Here is a 14,687-nt window from a genome sequence, read left to right as displayed (position 1 = left end):
TAATAATTATTATTATTATTATTATTATTATTAATATTAATATTATTTCATATTTTAGTAATAATAATAGTAATAGTCATGAAAATAATGCCACAAATTATTGGATACGGTCACAAAAAAAATGAAAATCTAAAAATTTTACCAATTTATTGATTCATTTATTTTTTTTTTTTTAACAAATTAAAATTAATCTTATAAAAGTTTACATGAGAAACAAATGGTAATTATTATTATTGTTGTTATTATTATTATTATTATTATTATTTCATATTTTAGTAATAATAATAATAATAATAGCCATGAAAACATCACCTATTTAAAAAAAAAAAAAAACTAATGATTTAATTTCTAATTTAAAATATAATTTCCTGATTTTTTACTTTTGATTTTGGGTGAAATATGACCCTGACATAATTGAATATAATAACTGAAAATCTGACAGTTTTACCAAATTAAATCCCTAATAAAAGAAAACCACTGAAAATTAGTATGAGGTGATTTTAATGATTTTATGAAATGATTTTAATCAATAAGTCTTATTCTGAAATGTTTTAAATAACAAAGACTGTAAAGGAGTTTGTGTTTTTGAGTCTGTTCTGTGCTTCAGTTTCTGGCCTTTAGTTCACTCTGATATTTACAGTATGTTCATATGTCAGAGCTCATGCAGAGGTTCACTGTACTGTCATATATTATGCCATCGGATTGGGCTTTTATACATTATTTTGCCAATGATTTATACAGATGACTTCAGATTCTGCCAAAGTTTTGGTGCTGATGTAAATGAAGACAGTTTTCAACAAAGATGTCGATGTACTGCAGCAAATATTTTTCCATCACATCGTAGATTATAACAGTAGTTTCTGGATTTGATGAAACAGGAACATCTATATTTGTATTTCTAATTTTAACATTCATTTTGAACATGGTTTGAGTGTCAGCTGTTATTTTTAGTCCTGATCTAAACTCTCAAAATGATTTTCATTTTTCTTTTTACACCAACTCGGGAAACATATAAGTGCGACGTCAACACCAAAGCTTTTGAATAATTAAACGTAAACACTAAAATAACACAGTCCGAGGCACTTGCATTCCTATAAAAAGAAGAGGTAGTTGCAGAAAATTAAAAAAGCAAAACAACCGGAATGCTTCAGTTTATGTATTAAATATGATCTTACATAGATAAGATGATGTTTATAAAATATCTAGCAGGGTTTTCGGAGATTATGTATTTAGTTTGAGGTTCTCATGTCCTTAGGCTGCATGTATTAAATTATTCACAGCACTGAAACCGTTGCCATAAATAGATCAGAAGAAAAACCTGTTTATGAATAGTTTTACTGAGTCGTTTCTGTATCATGCCTTATTTTAAGAAGTGATTTTAGGCTCATAATAGTTTTATTTTTCTTATGTTTCTTTATGTTTCTGGTAAACAGTCAGTATCTTGGCATCCAACATTGTGTTATTTGTCATGGTGTTTAATATTAAGGAAATATGTTGTACATATATACATTGCAACTAGAATGTAAAGTGTTTTGTAGCATTCTGATTGAATCGAAAGAGAAAATGATAGAAATGTCTATTTCAAATGTGCAATTTTCATTTGAAGTCAGTATGAACTCAAATTAAATCTATTTACTTTTTTAACATGTTTTAATGTGAAAGATTTTTTAATGCATGTTATTGCAAAGAAAAATACCTTTTCTTCTTGGGTGATGTTTTGTGGGGTTTTTTTCAACCATTATCCAGCTTTTATGATCTAATTAATGAATCAGTTTTTAAATTTTTACAAGGATCATTTGGCATTTTCCCTATTTAACCCTTATTAACCCTATTTACTTTCTGTGTTAATGTGTTTTAATAAGAACAATTTGTCGGTGCATGTTACTGCAAAGAAAAAAGCTTAGAAAAAATTTTGTCTTGTTGGCGTTTTAGATTTCACTTTTTTTTTCAACCTCCAACCATCTTTTATAATCTAGCCAGTTCTCCATGGATAAAGTTTTACATTTTTACAGGATTATTTTACATTTCTCATTTATTCTCTTTTAATATGTTGTTTAACTTGAAAATATGTCATATTATGGAAGTAAAATGGGTTTGAAATGTATGGAAGCCCATTTCTGCCACTAAATAAAAAACAAGAAAAGGTTATTCCGACTTTTTTATCTCACAATTCTGACTTTTTTCTCAGAATTGCATGCTATAAACTCCCAATTGCGAGTTATAAATGCAATTTTGACTTTTTTTACGCAATTGCATGTTATAAGTAGGAATTACAAGATATAAACTTGCAATTCTGAGAACTAAAGTCAGATTTGCGAGTTTATATCTCGCAATTCTGACTTTATAATTCGCAAATACGAGTTGATATGATGCAGTTATGACTTCATTTCTCAGAATTGCGAGTTTGTATTATGCAATTACATGTTATAAGTCAGAATTGCAAGATATAAACTTGTAATTCTGAGAAAGAAGTCAGAATTGTGGGTTTATATCTAAAAATTCTGACTTTCTAACTTGCAATTGCAAGGTTGTATTTCACAATTCTGAGAAAAAGGCAGAATTTTAAGTTTGTATTACGCATTTGCATAGATATAACTTGCAATTCTGAAGAAAAGTCAGAATTGTGAGTATATCTTGCAATTCTGACTTAATTTCTCAGAATTGTGAGTTTATATCATGGAATTCTGAAAAAAAAATAAGATTTGTGAGTTTATATCTCGCAATTCTGAGAAAAAAGTTAGAATTGCGAGTTTATATCTAAAAATTCTGACTTTTTAACTTGCAATTGCAAGTTTGTATTTCACAATTCTGAGAAAAAAGTCAGAATTTTGAGTTTGTATGACATAATTTGGGAAAAAAACGTCTGAATTTTATTTTTGTGTTATGCAATTGCCTGTTATAAGTCAGAATTGCAAGATATAAACTTGTAATTCTGAGAAAGAAGTCAGAATTGTGAGTTTGTATCTCTCAGTTCTGACTTGCTAACTTCCAGTTGCAAGTTTGTATCTCACAATTCTGAGAAAAAGTCACAATAGCAAAAGTATTACACAATTGCATAGATATAAAGTTGCAATTTTGAAAAAAAGTCAGAATTGTGAGTATATCTTGCTATTCTGACTTTATAACTTGCAATTGCAAGTTTGTATCACAATTCTGAGAAAAAAGTTAGAATTTTGAGTTTGTATTACGCAATTGCATGTTATAAGTCAGAACTGTGAGATATAAACTCACAATTCTGAAAAAAAAAAGTCAGAATTGCGACTTCAAAATTCTGACATTATAACTTGCAATTGCAAGTTTGTATCACACAATTCTAAGAAAAAGAAGTCAGAATTTTGAGTTTGTATCTCACAATTCTGGGGAAAAAAGTCAGATTTTTACATTTGTATTACGCAATTGCATGTTGTAAGTCAGAATAAACTTGCAATTTTGAGAAAAAAGTCATAATTGTGAATTCATATCTCGCAATTCTAAAAAAAAAAAAAGTCAGAATTTTGAGTTATCTTGCAGCTCTGACTTAATTTCTCAGAATTGTGAGTTTATATCTCATGACTTTATAACTTGCAATTGCAAGTTTGTAATTCACAATTCTGAATTCCGAATTCCAAAGTCAGAATTTTGAGTTTGTATTACGCAATTGCATGTTATAAGTGAGAATTGGGAGATATAAACTTGCAATTCTGAGAAAAAAGTCATAATTGTGAATTTATATCTCGCAATTCTGACTTAATTTCTTAGAATTGCAAGTTTAGTTCTCACAATTTTGATTTTATAACTTGCAATTGCAAGTTTGTATCACACAAATCTGGGAAAAAAGTCAGAATTTTGAGTTTGTATTACGCAATTGCATGTTATAAGTCAGAATTGTGAGATAAAAAGTTGCAATCACCTTTGCTGTTGTTGTTGTTGATTGCAAATGCAAAGTGAGAAGTAGTTTTGCAGATGTTTCCATAATTGAAGAAGCTGAATATGGTGCATCACAAGTGTGTAAATATATCAGTAAAAGCCAGACTATTTTTGTTATGAAGAAATGCAATCAGGTGCCATTCAAAAGTTTTAAAGGAAAAGTAAGGATTCTTACAAACATTTCTGTACCAGTCTGTTCTGTTTGCAAATACATACAGTAGCAACACCAAATTTGTGTTTTCGTCCTTATGCTAACGCTATAACGAAGTCTCCACGCAGGATCCATTATGGTGCAGCGAATGGTGGTCGTGACTGACACATCCTTCGTTGCGGTGAATAATCAGTACTGGAAAATATAGAGCGTCCTGATAGGCCGGCGGCGAAGGTGGGCTCTCCTCATTGGCCGACTGACCAGCCAGGCACCGCGTGCTTTCCGTCGGACAGCTGGGATCGTTCAGGCTACTACTGTGACTTCGCCAAAGACAGCTGCGGCGTGAGCCATACAGACGGCCTAGCGAAAACCGGCTGCCGCTGAAAGGCAAACGAGGACTGCTGCTGTTGCAGATGCTCAACGCGCTGCGTGAGAAGATCGACGAGCTGCTTATAGAGCGATGGCATCGTTCGCAGTTCTGCCGGTATCCACCGAATCCGTTTCCACCAGCCGCGCCAATCCCACGCGGTGAAAACGTGTTGCAACTGGACTGCTGCGCCAGATCCATAAGCACGGCTTCGGAGTAACTGGGAACGAGCTGTTGGTTAGAACGAATGTGCCACTCGAGCTCCGTGCTGTCGATGGTGTTCACCCGCGGGATGTGGCGACAAAACGGACGCTCGTCCAGAGGCGTAACGGCGACGTAGTCGAAACCGAAAAGCTTCTCCACATGATAGTGAACGTATGCCGTTCGGTATTCCGTTAGGACCCGCAATGGCCAGGATAAAGTGAACGCCGCCGCCAACCAGAAACTACACTGCGACGCGTACCAAGGCAAGCGATCCGGATCTGCAAAAGCAAGCATGTATTCCTTAAACTCTACGTTTTTTAAGTGCATCCCTTCACGTGCTTCCATGTAATCATCCAGTCCTTCGTTCTCGGTGAAGAACCGCGCTCTCTGCGTCAAATAGGAGTTCTCAGACTCGACGTTGGCAAAACTAAAGCACTTAGTGAAGCGCAGCTTGGTCACTGGAAAGCTCTCGAGTCCGGTGAGGTGTTTCGAGATGTCTTTAACCCCACAGTTACCATAATCGAACTCGGCCTCCGCGACATGCGTGTTCACACGCTCGTGGTAAACCTGCGTGGTCGTGTAAGCGTCGCCGTTGCGATACCTCGTTACTTGTCTCGTCCGCCGTACGTAATGATAGCTTATAGCCTTCCACCAGATGCACGGCGTGGCTTGTTGCATGCGCTGCAGGCGTTCGGAGACGTTCTCCAGGTCGACTTTAAACTGGAGTTCGTTGCGCGAGTAGCAGTGCCAACACTCCACCAGGTAAACCACGTAGAGCATGACGAGGAAGGCCACCGGGATGTAGATGTAGCCGTTGGAACAGGGACTGTCGTGATACAGCATGGACTTGCCCTTGAAAGCGCTGTCGAAGGTGAGGCGTGTGACCTTCGTGACCTGGCACCAGGTCATGGCGATGATGCAGCAGTACATCAGCAGGGACAGGAGGAGGCATTTCCAGTGCGAGTCGCGGCACAGGGACTTGCTCAGTGACTGCTTTACAGGTCGTTGCTGTAAAGACAAAAACAATAAAGAGAATTGGTTCTGTAGTGGAAAAAGATTCTTGAAAATGGTTCTTTTAAGAACTGTTGACTGAAGGGTTGTTTGTGGAACCAAAAATGAATGAATTAAAAATTAAAGGTGTCCTATTATGCTCTTTTACAAAGTCTTGTTTTTGTTTTGGGGGTGTACTAGAACATACTTTAATGCTTGGTGGTTCGAAAAACGCATTATTTTTCACATAATTTACATTATTACAATACCTTTCTCCCCAGCCTGGCACAAATGGCTTGATTAGTTCCGGGTTTGATGAAGGCCCGCCTTCCGAAAAACAAAATGTGTTGTGATTGGTTAGCTGTCCCAGTGCGTTGTGATTGGCACACAGCTTAGACGATGTTTCAGTACTGCCACGCCCCTTGCCAAAGCAAAGTTCTGTGGACTGTTAGCGCAAGCTAGATTTAAGTGATTCTTACGTTGTAAATATGGACATTTAAAACACCCCGGAGCCGTGTGATGCACTTTTTGTTATGGATGGATGCACTTTATTGGACTTGTTTTGGACTGATGAAGAGAAACACCCGTCTGTGCCGTTCTAAAGCTTGGGAGTGCCAGGATAATTTTTAATATAACTCTGACTGCATTTGTCTGAAAGAAGGAAGTCATATACACCTAGGATGCATGGAGGGTGAGTAAATAATATGCTACAGTAGTGTTGCCCGAAACAAGCTCCAGTATAAAGCTAAAAGCAGCCTAATGTTTTTAATATGACTTAATTTGTATTTAACATGACAACAATTGATTAAAAACATTGTAAGTTACTAATTATAATGCTGAAATTTGAGATTTGTAACTTTGTAGATCTTTTTTTATGCCCAAACATACACACCACACACTGACAAGTGTGTGGTGAAAAAGCATAATAGGACACCTTTAAGGTTCTTTATTGCCAATGATGGTTAAGAACTTTTAATATCCATGGAACCTTTCTATTCAACCAAATGTTCTTTGGAGTGGACAATGGTTCTTTAGATTATTAAAATCTACTCTACACTAAGAAGAAAATGGTTCTTTTAAGAACTGTTCACTGAGAGGCTTTAGGGAACTTAAAATGCTCTACTGAACATTCTTACAAACGTCTTAGAATTTATCTTAAGAAATTTCTTCTTTAAGAAGATTTAAGATAGTGCTGCCCCAAGTGTTGGAAGGAAAAGCATTCGATTGATTATAAGGATCTGATGACGCCATCTTTTTCCAAATATTTAACTACAACCCTACACTCTTTCTTCTTATTTATTTTAAAAGTTAAGAAATGTATTTGGAATACAAAATATTCTTAAAATTTTTCTTATCTTTTCTTATTACTTTTCTCAAGTCTTCTCAAGAAAAAACCTACAGAACCTGAACTGGACCTACAGAAAATTATTTTCTTGAAGTCTAAATTCTTCCTAAAAACATTGTAAATAGCCTTATAAAATTAGGAATCTCCATTGTATCTTAAATATTATTTTCTTCCCCTTTTAGCAAAATATAATAAAATATTAAATATTTAAGAATGTCTTAATTTTTCAAGAAGTGCACTTACAAATAAAAATAAACATTGTTTTCTTAAAAATAAAGGTTCTTTGTTAACACTGATGGTTCCATGAAGAACCTTTAACATCCATGGAACTTTCGATTCAACCAAACATTCTTTGGATCATTATAATGTCCTTTATATATTAAGAAAAGGTGTTTTTTAAGAACTGTTCAGTGAGAGGGGCTTTGGGGAACTTAAAATGGTTCTTTCTATGGCATCACTGCTATAGAAGAGAAAAAAATCTATTGCACATTTTTACAAACTTCTAAAAATTTATCTTAGGAAAATTCTTAACTTCTTTAAGAAGACTTTTTATGAATCTGGCCCTATCACTTTAAGTGTTGAAAGAAAAAGCATTTGAGTGATTATAAGGATCTGATGGCACCATCTTTTTCCAAATCTTTAACTACAGCCCAACACACTTTCTTTTTTATTTTCTGCCTTAAGAGTAAAGAAATGTTTTTGGAATACAAAATATTCTAAATAATGTTCTTATCCTTTTTTCTTAAGACTTCTAAAGACTAAACCTACAGAAAATAATTTTCTTGAAGTTCAAATTCTTCCTAAAACATTGCAAATAGCCTCTTAAAAGTAGAATAGTCTCCAATGTATCTTAAATATTACTTTTTCCCTTTTAGCGAATAAATAAATATATAAATAATTAAAATACAGGGTTCCTACAAGGTGCTTGAATTTTACTTTTTGAAATTTAAGACCTGCAAAACCCTTGAAAATATTAATATTGCTGAAGAGGTACTTGAAAAGTCCTTGAAGTATTGAATGACAATGTATCTAAGAAATGTGTTTAATTTTGTCAATAAACACAAATCTTTTTACCCAAAATTCACACAGTTCACAAAAACATCATTTTCGCTTATTTCAGTTAATGTCATAAAACTAGTAGTAGTACTGACAGTGTCATGTAAACTTTCCTGAAGACACGAAAAGTGGAACAGACAAACCGAATCAATTGAGTCGGGTCCGCTTGATTCAAACTCGTGACTCGATCATTCGCGAAACGCAATTTGAAGTCTCTGCCTGCGTCCCAATGTGCATACTATCCATCCTAAATTCTATATGATAGTAATAATTTTCAATACTATTTAGGGCAGATAGGGTGGATGGTATGCACACTGGGACGCAAGGCCAATCTAAATCAAATGATTCGCGATACACAAAGTTCCGATCTAAGTCAAATGATTCGCGATCCTCACTCCGAGTCCTGATCTGAAATGGTATGCTTCTTAAGAGCGTGGATCGCGAATCATTTGACATAGATCTGAACTTCAGAGCGCGGATCGCGAATCGCGAATCATTGGATTCAGATCGGGACATCAGTGCGGGTTCGCGAATCGTTTGTTTCAGATCAAGATTTCGGAGCGATTTGGCGAATCTTTTTTTCAGATTTTTTTAAACAGTAGAAAATATCACACCATTACGGCAAATAAAATAAAATAAAAATGGTACTAAAATATTTTAGAATGTCTTCATTTAAGCACACTTACACATAAAAATAAACATTATTTTCTTAAAAAAAAAATTTTTTATTGGCATTGATGCTTCAGTAAACATCCTTAAAAAAAACGTTCCATTGCACAGAAGGTTCTTTATAGTGGAAAAAGTTTCTTTAGATTGATCAAATGTTCTTCATACTAAGAAAAAATGGTTCTGATCATTGAAAGGTTATTTGAGGAACCAAAAATGGTCCTATATCATCTCCAAAATTTTAATATAAAGGGCCAAAAATTTCATATTCACAAAAATTGTTACATTATATATTATATTAAAATGTATACAATTAAAAAAAAAAAGTTTAAATTAAATTTAAAAGTTTAAATAATTAAACAAAATTTTAAATAAATGTTTTATATTTTAAAAAAAAACACTTTTTTTTTTAATGCAACCTTGTGTAGGATTTACTCTGAAACAATTTTCACTCACTGATAGTGTATAAATGAGAAAGTGTACATATTCTTTCTTGTTAACCTCATTGATTTTGCTTTAGAAGCATTTTGTTGATTCTTCTGGAAAAGCCTTAGTTTGAGAGAACGATTTATGCACAAAATACAAACATCATATTAGTCTTGAACAAACTTCTCAGGCTTTTATTTAGCTGTTTCTGCAGTAATGTCCATGCAGTATGATTGCATGGCTGTCTTATGCCCTTAACATGACAGCTGGCATTAAATAATTGATAATGTTCTTCCATAATTATCCGCTCTACCTTTTACCGCGGCCCCTGGAGCCCCACACGACCGGAGCTCTCAGCGGGAACCGCAGCACTTATGGCAAGTAGCCCTTATGAAGTATTTCTCAGCCATTAATATACAATGCATAATACTCTCATTTGTGTTTTTGTTTTTGAGTTTCCTCACGTTCGAAAGTAGTTATTTGAGAGAAAGGCTTTTTTAAAATAATAATGAATTTAAATTATTTTGCATGTCGCAATAAACCAAAACACACCCTAACCATAATAACATTTGAATTACTTAAAATAAAATAAAATAAAAATAAAAACTTATTTCAGCTAGTTGCCAACAGTGTTAGTGCCATATTGAGATACTATTATAATTGTTATTAATATTTTGAATTATTTTTATTATTTTTAAAAAATATTTTCTGTTTTCATTTTTTTAAAGTTTTAGTATTTTTGTTTTCTTTTTTCATTTAATTAGTTTTTATAAATGTTTATAAATGTGTATATGTAGTTTTTCTATTAATATTCATTCCAGTTTTCAGTTTTAATTATTTTATTAAATCCAGTTAACTAAAATAAAAATGAAAAATTTTGTCTGAAATTACATAATAAATCAAACTCTTTAAAAAATATTTTAATATATTTCAGATAAAGTTTATTTATACGTTTATAAATATGTATATATAGTTTTTCTATTACAATTCATTCCAGTTTTCAATTTTTATTATGTTTTTAAATCAAGTTAACTAAAATAAAAATGAGAAATTTTGTCTGAAATAAAAACTTTTTAAAAACATTAATATATTTCAGATGAAGTTTATTTATAAATATGTTTGTAAATGTGTATGTATAGTTTTCTATTAATATTAATTCCAGTTTTCAGTTTTAATTATTTTATTAAATCCAGTTAACTAAAATAAAAATGAGAAATTTTGTCTGAAATTCAATAAATTAAACTGTTTAAAAAATATTTTAATATATTTCAGATAAAGTTTATTTACAAGTATGATTATAAATATGTATATATAGTGTTTCTATTAATATTAATTCCAGTTTTCAGTTTTAATTTTATTAAAGCAAGCTAGCTAAAATAAAAATGAGAAATTTTGTCTGAAATTAACAAATTAAACTGTTTAAAAAATATTTAAATACATTTTAGATAAAGTTTATTTTATTTCAAGTAATGAAGGTTTATTTTATGGTTTTAATAACCCTGGTTGTCACAGTCTCATTTTCGATTAACTTACATTAAATTAAAACTAATATATAAAATTTAAAAACTATACAGACACATACAAAAACTAATAACAAAAAACAAAAAACACAACATTTTTACTGAAATTAAAATGAAAACAATTCTAGAATATTTTTTCTTTATAAAATGAACAAAATATAAAATATAATTCAAAACATTAACAAAAACTTAATGATACTAAAATAAATAAATTAAAAAAATAAAAAAAACAGACCAGACCCTAACCACAACTAGGTTAATCCACAGCTGATATGTGTGGTTAATGCCAAAAAACTGGTTCAACTAGTTACTAAACATCAGCGAACTCATTTTTTTTTTTTAATGATCTTCATTAATTAATTCATTAGTTAATTGAATATATGAATTAGATGCTGTTTAATTTTGTAAACACATTAAAATTAGACAAATCACTTTTTTTTTGACTGCGTCCATGCACATCATTTCTAGGCACTAATTAGTAAATAAATAGCTTTCATTGACCCGGGGGCATTTACGCTTAAGCACTTCTGAGGAAATAATGATCAAACCAGTTAATCACCAGCTTTCAGCAGCCAAACGATGTGTAGAGCATGAGACGAGACAATCACAACAGAGAAAACACATTTCCTCATATTCTTAGGTTAGCTGTGTTAGTTGAAGCTGAAGCACTAGGGACGGATTTGTTCTCTAAAGCACTTCAGCAGCGAAACCAAGCCTCTGTAATGTGCTTAAACCCGAGTCTCTGTCAGACAGTCCCAGTGAAAACACTGCTCTCATACAGTGAGGATTCTCTGCTGCTGTTGCCCTGTGTATTTTGGGAGGTGTGAGCAAGGCGTCCCACTTTCATTAGGCTATTTTAGCGCTCTGGAGTTTGAGTAACATGACATAAGTGTGACCAACCTCATTGCTAATTCATGAGGTTTAGATCATCAGGCCTTGTGTAACTAAACTGGATGTAACATGTAAGTTAGAACTTCATAAGCAAACAAAGTTTTATGATTTGTCCAAAATATATTTCATAAATAATTGCAAATAACTGGGTGATTCTCACAAAATGCAGGTCAGATTTCATCCCAAAATATAAAGAAGGAAAAAAAATAAATAAATAAATAAATAATTTCAGTATTGAGATTTAATAATTTAATTATTTTAATAAAATAGTTTTAAAATATTTTTGTACATTAACTTCATAACATAAGCCAAGCTTACTCTTAAAGAAACAAATATTATGATTAAAATTATATATAATTTCTGTAAAAACATTTTACAATAATTCAATAATTATTTTAATATTTGAAAATATTTTGTACATTATATTCATAAAAATCAAGCATATTTTTAGATTAATTATTTTAATAAAATAATGTTAAAATATTTTTGCAGATTTGTGTACATTAATTTCATAACATAAACCAAGCATACTATTAAAGAAAACAATATTATTATTATTATTAAAATTATATATAATTTATGTAAAAACATTTTACAATAATTCAATAATTATTTTAATATTTGAAAATATTTTGTACATTATATTCATAAAAATCAAGCATATTTTTAGATTAATTTTTTTAATAAAATAATGTTAAAATATTTTTGCAGATTTTTGTACAATAATTGAATAATTTGTTTAATATTTGAAAATATATTTTTATATTATTTTTTTATTCAAATCAAACATACTCTTAGATTAATTATTTTAATAAAATAATTTGAAAATATTTTTGCAGATTTTTCTCTTAAAGAAAAAATAGTATTATTATTATTAAAATTATATATAATTTCTGTAAATACATTTTTACAATAATTATTTTAATATGTGAAAATATTTTGTACATTATTTTTGTACATTCATTTCATAACATAAGCCAAGCATACTCCTAAAGAAAACATTATTATTATTATATAATTTCTGTAAATAAATTATACAGTAATTCAATAATTATTTTAATAAAATAATTGAATTCTTTTTACATTCTTTTCATAAAAATCAAGCTTACTCTTAAAATCATACTATAAATTATAATAATAATTATTATTATTATTATTGTTATTATATAATTTATGTAAATAAATTACAACATAATTTAAGTACTTAGATTTGATCATTTTATTATTTTAATAAAATAATTTCACATATAATTTCAGATTTTTGTACATTAATTTCATAACATAAATCAAGCATACTCTTAAAAGAAAAAAAACATATTATTATTATTATTATTAAATGATATATAGACCATTTCGCTAGATGTAAACAACACTGGTCCAGAAGCACTTCCTGTTTTTTGTTTTTTATTTTTTATTTTATTTCACATATACAAATACATCTTAAAGGTGCTAATGTAACATTTTCATCCAGTCAAATGTTACGTTGGTTGTATTTTTTTGTGATGTTTGTGTAAAGTTAAAAAAAAAGAAACAGGAAGTGTATCGGGACCAGTATGTTTACATCTGACCAAATGGTCTATAGAATTTCTGTAAATAATTATTTAAAGAAAATATTTGAAACTATTTTTACATTATTTTAATAAAAATCAAACACTCTTAAATTTTAATTATACCATAAATTATATAATAATAATAATAAAATTATATATCATTTATGTAAATAAATCATACAATAACTAAAGAATTATTTTAATAAAATATTTTTAAATATTTTAACATTTACATAACACTCAAGCTCTAAATTTAAATTATACTATAAATTACATATTTTTGCAAATACAATAATGAGAAGGGGGTTTACAGTCATAAAAATAGTAAATATTCGTAATGATGCTAAATAGTTATAATTTAACAGAAAATATAATTTTCTTAAATACAATAAAATATTTTTAAAATAACACATTTTTGCAAATATTTCAAGCAATATTTTTATAGCACTATTTTTTTTTTTTTTTTTTTTTTTTCTTTTGATTTGGTGGTGAAATATGACCATGACCTATGAAGTTCCCTGAGATTCAGTCTATTACTACTGTCTGCCACTGGATTGAACGTGTAATTGGTTTATACAGTCTGTTATTACAGTAGTCTACAGTAGACAGAGATGAATGTTTGTGTGTATCTCCTTTCACTCCCCTTCACACACACACACACACACACACGCACACTCAATCCTCCCATTGAGTCAATTAAACATAAATCGCACTGCATTAATTAGGCTTTTGGTGAAACATACAGAACACAGCGACTATTTGTGTCACGGTTTGTAACAAAGCTTTCTCCACATCGCCGCGGCTGAACTCACCGCTTCCCGCGGCGCGTCCGTCTGCTCGTGGAGGACATCAACAGCACTGCTGTCCGTTACCGGAGCTGCCGGAGACATGATGAGTTAGATGATGATCCTGGAGCATCACAGCCATGTGTCATCCATTACACTCCATTACGGCTCCTCAGCGAGGCAGCATCCTGCCCACGCTTCCTTACGAGTCCAAAAAGAAACAAATACTTGAGGGATTGTTTGCCGTCCGGGCAACCGCGGGCATTTCCCTCAAGATTTGTGTTTTGGAAATAGAAGATGCGAATCTGAGCCTATGGAATCTTATGGAAATGCGAAGCGCATCCACGAGCAGCTGAACGCGGAGTGAATGACAATGAGGCGCGAGATGAATCCGCACGGATGCGCAGCTCAGATCCAGGTAACGAGAGAGAGAGAGAGAGAGAGAGAGAGAGGGAGGTGTTGTTTATGTATCCCAGTCGTCTCTGCTGAGCATCGTACGTGACCTTGACTTTATGCATGTGGTTTCCCATTTTTTATATAAACGTATTTTTGGGTCTCCCATCATGACTAACTATTGGTATAACTCACATAATGCTCAATTTAATAAACTGTTCATTTTTTTATATCATTTATTTATATATTTATATGATAGTGTATATATTTTATCATTTGTGTTCTGTTTATTTTATTAAAATAGATTTATTAAAATAAAAAATAGAAATAAAATGTATTTTATTTTACAGCACAATAATAACCTATAAATTATTAGTCAGTTTGCATGTTCTCATTCATCACCATGAAATGGGTTGTATTTATTTTTTCAAAATATT

At 31.1% G+C, this 14,687-nt stretch overlaps 1 protein-coding gene across 1 annotated transcript; it reads right to left on the bottom strand.

Annotated features, from left to right (window-relative positions):
* Positions 1 to 3,468: 3,468 nt before the first annotated feature.
* tmem151ba (transmembrane protein 151Ba) lies at positions 3,469 to 14,176 on the bottom strand. The gene is made up of 2 exons (XM_051139380.1): positions 13,885 to 14,176; positions 3,469 to 5,636 (listed from the first exon to the last, which is right to left on the bottom strand). Exons 1-2 carry the CDS (start codon positions 13,960 to 13,962, stop codon positions 4,164 to 4,166), a joined length of 1,551 nt encoding a protein of 516 aa, XP_050995337.1. The 5' UTR covers positions 13,963 to 14,176; the 3' UTR covers positions 3,469 to 4,163.
* Positions 14,177 to 14,687: the final 511 nt, after the last annotated feature.

This window comes from Labeo rohita, chromosome 20 (assembly GCF_022985175.1).
Source record: "Labeo rohita strain BAU-BD-2019 chromosome 20, IGBB_LRoh.1.0, whole genome shotgun sequence".
Taxonomy (NCBI): Eukaryota; Metazoa; Chordata; class Actinopteri; order Cypriniformes; family Cyprinidae; genus Labeo; species Labeo rohita.
This window is presented reverse-complemented; position numbering and strand designations above follow the sequence as displayed.

Coding starts and splice junctions, on each gene's coding strand:
- tmem151ba (XM_051139380.1), bottom strand. CDS start 13,962: ATGTCTCCGGCAGCTCCGGTAACGGACAGCAGTGCTGTTGATGTCCTC. Junction 5,637..13,884: donor CGGACGCGCCGCGGGAAGCG/GTGAGTTCAGCC, acceptor TTGTCTTTACAG/CAACGACCTGTAAAGCAGTC.